The 2,974-nt window shown below is 54.6% G+C and overlaps 1 protein-coding gene across 2 annotated transcripts in view; it reads left to right on the forward strand.

The window, feature by feature from the left end:
* TTLL1 (tubulin tyrosine ligase like 1) overlaps window positions 1-2,974 on the forward strand; it is a 21,913-nt gene that overhangs the window by 5,129 nt on the left and 13,810 nt on the right. For both annotated transcript variants that reach the window (XM_027854336.1, XM_027854337.1), the window contains exons 3-4: window positions 45-161; window positions 2,346-2,554. In XM_027854336.1, the coding sequence (XP_027710137.1) occupies window positions 49-161; window positions 2,346-2,554 (322 nt within the window). In that variant the 5' untranslated portion in view covers window positions 45-48. The remainder of the gene's footprint in view (window positions 1-44; window positions 162-2,345; window positions 2,555-2,974) is intronic.

A 2,974-nucleotide genomic window follows, 5' to 3' on the forward strand; every position in this document is an offset into this window, starting at 1 on the left:
CTCTCTCTCTCTCTCTCTCTCTCTCTCTCTCTCTCTCTCTCTAGGATAATGGCGGGCAAAGTGAAATGGGTGACGGACATTGAGAAGTCGGTGCTCATCAATAACTTTGAGAAGAGAGGCTGGGTCCAAGTGACAGAGAATGAAGACTGGAACTTTTATTGGTGAGCTAGTGACTTCCCCCTCTTTTCCACCTGGCACTTACACTCCCTGAAGGCAATCTCCTGCCCAATCGCTGTAGGCCTTGGTGACCCCCTGTATAAAATGGGCTCATCAGCCCTCCTGCCATTGGAAATGGCGGAGTCGTGCGGCCTACTTTCTTCCCAGAGAATTTATTTCCAGCCACTTACTCATGCTTTCATTATCAGTGCTTTAATTGCAATAAGCAGAGTCCCAGTGTGCCAGCCTCGCCCCTGAAATCGGCAGGTCTTTGAATACTAATGATCACCCAACGCAGTTTGGTGCCTGCACAGCAGATAGTGCTGAGGTGGGGGTCAAGAGAGGGGCAGGCGTTTGCTGGAGGACGCCGTGCGAGCAGATGGGAGGAGAAGGTAAAAAGAGCGAGTGCAGTTTTAACCACGAGTTTTGACGGTTGGATTTATGCTCATCACAACTTACTGTGCACCTTTCACTTTAGAATTTTCAGAATGATTTCACCAGCATCATCTCACATAACATTCACGACCATCCTGATGTGAATAGAATTAGAGAATGCTAGAGTCAGAAAGACCCCATGAGATCACTTAGTGCTTCCCCTCCCTCATTTTATAGTGGGGGAGACTGAGGCCCAGAAAGGGTCAGTGACGAGTCTGGCCCAATCCCCTTCTTCTCCTACCCCATCCCTGTCCTGTGCTGTGGCCCTGGGCTTGGACTGGCTGCTGGTGGCTCCGTTCTGTGGATGTGCAGACAGATGAGGTAACTTTGGCCCAAAGCCTGATTTGAGCTCTTACTCTCTTGCGTCCTCTGAGGGAAGGCCCAGCATGGGCTGTTGGGCCCTGTCCTGGTCTTCCCACAGCTAACAGGCCTTCTCCAGGAGCCACCAGTGACACACGCAAAGCAGAGGCCGGCCCCTCATTGCACAGAGGAACGGTGGGGCCAGACCGTGGTGTGGGATTGAGAGAGGTTGGATTGGAGGCCGCTGGGGGACGGAAGCTGTGCTCCCGGGAGTGCAAGCTTTTCTGTTTGGACTTTAATCCCCCCCCCCGTGCCAGCTTGAGTTTATAGACTGATTTGCTAAACCAAGAGCTCCCTGAGGGTCTGGAATCCTCCCTGCTTCCTGCTTCTTCTTTACCCGTTAAGTAGGGCCTCCATGGCTGCAGAGCTCAGGCTGTCTGGCTCAGTCCTTCCCAGGCCACGCCCGTAACAGTCACATCAGCGATGCCCTCAGTGTCTGCCTGTGCCCGGCATCTCGTCCTCTGCACACTTGTCCAGATCCTCCCCAGATCCTGATCTCGCCCAGACTCTGCCCCACAGGGTCAGAGGACCAGGGCAGCCCTCAGGGCATCCATCGGGCATCACACCGATGCGTGTTGGTCATGGTACGGCCTCCTGAAGCCCTCAGGGAGTTCTGTTGTGCGAAGCACGTGCACGCACTGAGTACATAAAAAATGGTTGGAAATGACAGGGGCCGGGCCCTGTGATTGCATTACTCTGCGGAGCTGCCAGGCACCCGTGTGGGCGACCCCTTCTCTGTGTTGTCCGAGACAGGAGCCATGTAGCCCAGCAGCCTAGCCCGGCCTGCAGGCTCCCTAAGTAGTAGCGAGTGGCAGGCCTGATCTGGCCCTGGGGCCTACTCCTGAGCACTGGATGTCAAGTGATCTGCCCAGGCTCACTGGCCACTATTAGCCAGAAATGGGGCTCGCACCCGGGGCTTCCTGGCTCTCAGGCCAGCTCTTCATTAATTCTGCCCCACTGTCTCTCAAAATAATAAATAGAACGTTATTTTTGGAGGTAAAAGAAGGGAGGCTCTGGCAGCTGAAGGTTTCAAGAAGGGCTTCCTGTAGGAGGAAGCACAGGAGCTGAGCTTTGAAAGACATGAGAGGATTCCAAGGGGCAGAGGGAGGGCATTCCAGGCAGGGGAGACAGCCTGAGCAAAGGTTGAGAGGTGGGAGATCATAAGCTGAAGGGCCCTTAGAGGCCATCTGGTTCACCCTCCTCATTTTTTAGAGGAGGAAACAGGCCCAGAGAGGTCAGTAGCGCCTCCCCCAGGTTCTAGGCCAGCAGACCTGGGATTAGAAGCTCCTGGCTCTTTCTAGTGACCGCACTGACCAGCAGCAGTGAGGGCTCCCCTACAGCGTCGAGGCGGGATAGGCACTCTGCCACATGCCTCTGCTTGCCTTTCCTTTCAGGATGAGCGTACAGACAATCCGGAATGTGTTCAGTCTCGAAGCTGGCTACCGCCTCTCCGACGATCAGATAGTCAACCATTTCCCCAACCATTATGAGCTGACCAGGAAGGACTTAATGGTGAAGAACATTAAAAGATACAGGAAAGAGCTGGAGAAAGAAGGAAGTCCCCTGGCAGAGAAGGACGAGAATGGGAAATACATTTATCTGGGTTTGTATCTGCTGGTTGCATCTACACCTCACTCTGTGTGCATCTCACCTTAGACCTGCGGGGTCTAAAAAGGCCAGGCCAGCAGAGGGCAAGGCCTGACAGGCCCTACCAAGGCTTGAGATGCAGCCCTAGAGACAGATTACAGCCCTGTCCTTCCAGACTGGGCCTAACCTGGCAAAGGCCAGAGATGAGCATTATCTCCCAGGCCACAGCATGACAGAATGTCAGAGCCGGGAGGGCCAGACAACAGGGGGTGTCAGGACTGAGAGGGGCCTTAGAAGAGGGGATGTCAGATCTGGGAGGGGCCTGAGAACAGGGGATGTCAGGACTGAGAGAGGCTTTAGAAGAGGGGATGGCAGAGCCGGGAGGGCCAGAGAACAGGGGATGTCAGGGCTGATGGGGTCTGAGAACAGGGGATGT

Source organism: Vombatus ursinus, unplaced genomic scaffold, assembly GCF_900497805.2.
Source record: "Vombatus ursinus unplaced genomic scaffold, bare-nosed wombat genome assembly UNPS02010394.1, whole genome shotgun sequence".
Classification (NCBI taxonomy): Eukaryota; Metazoa; Chordata; class Mammalia; order Diprotodontia; family Vombatidae; genus Vombatus; species Vombatus ursinus.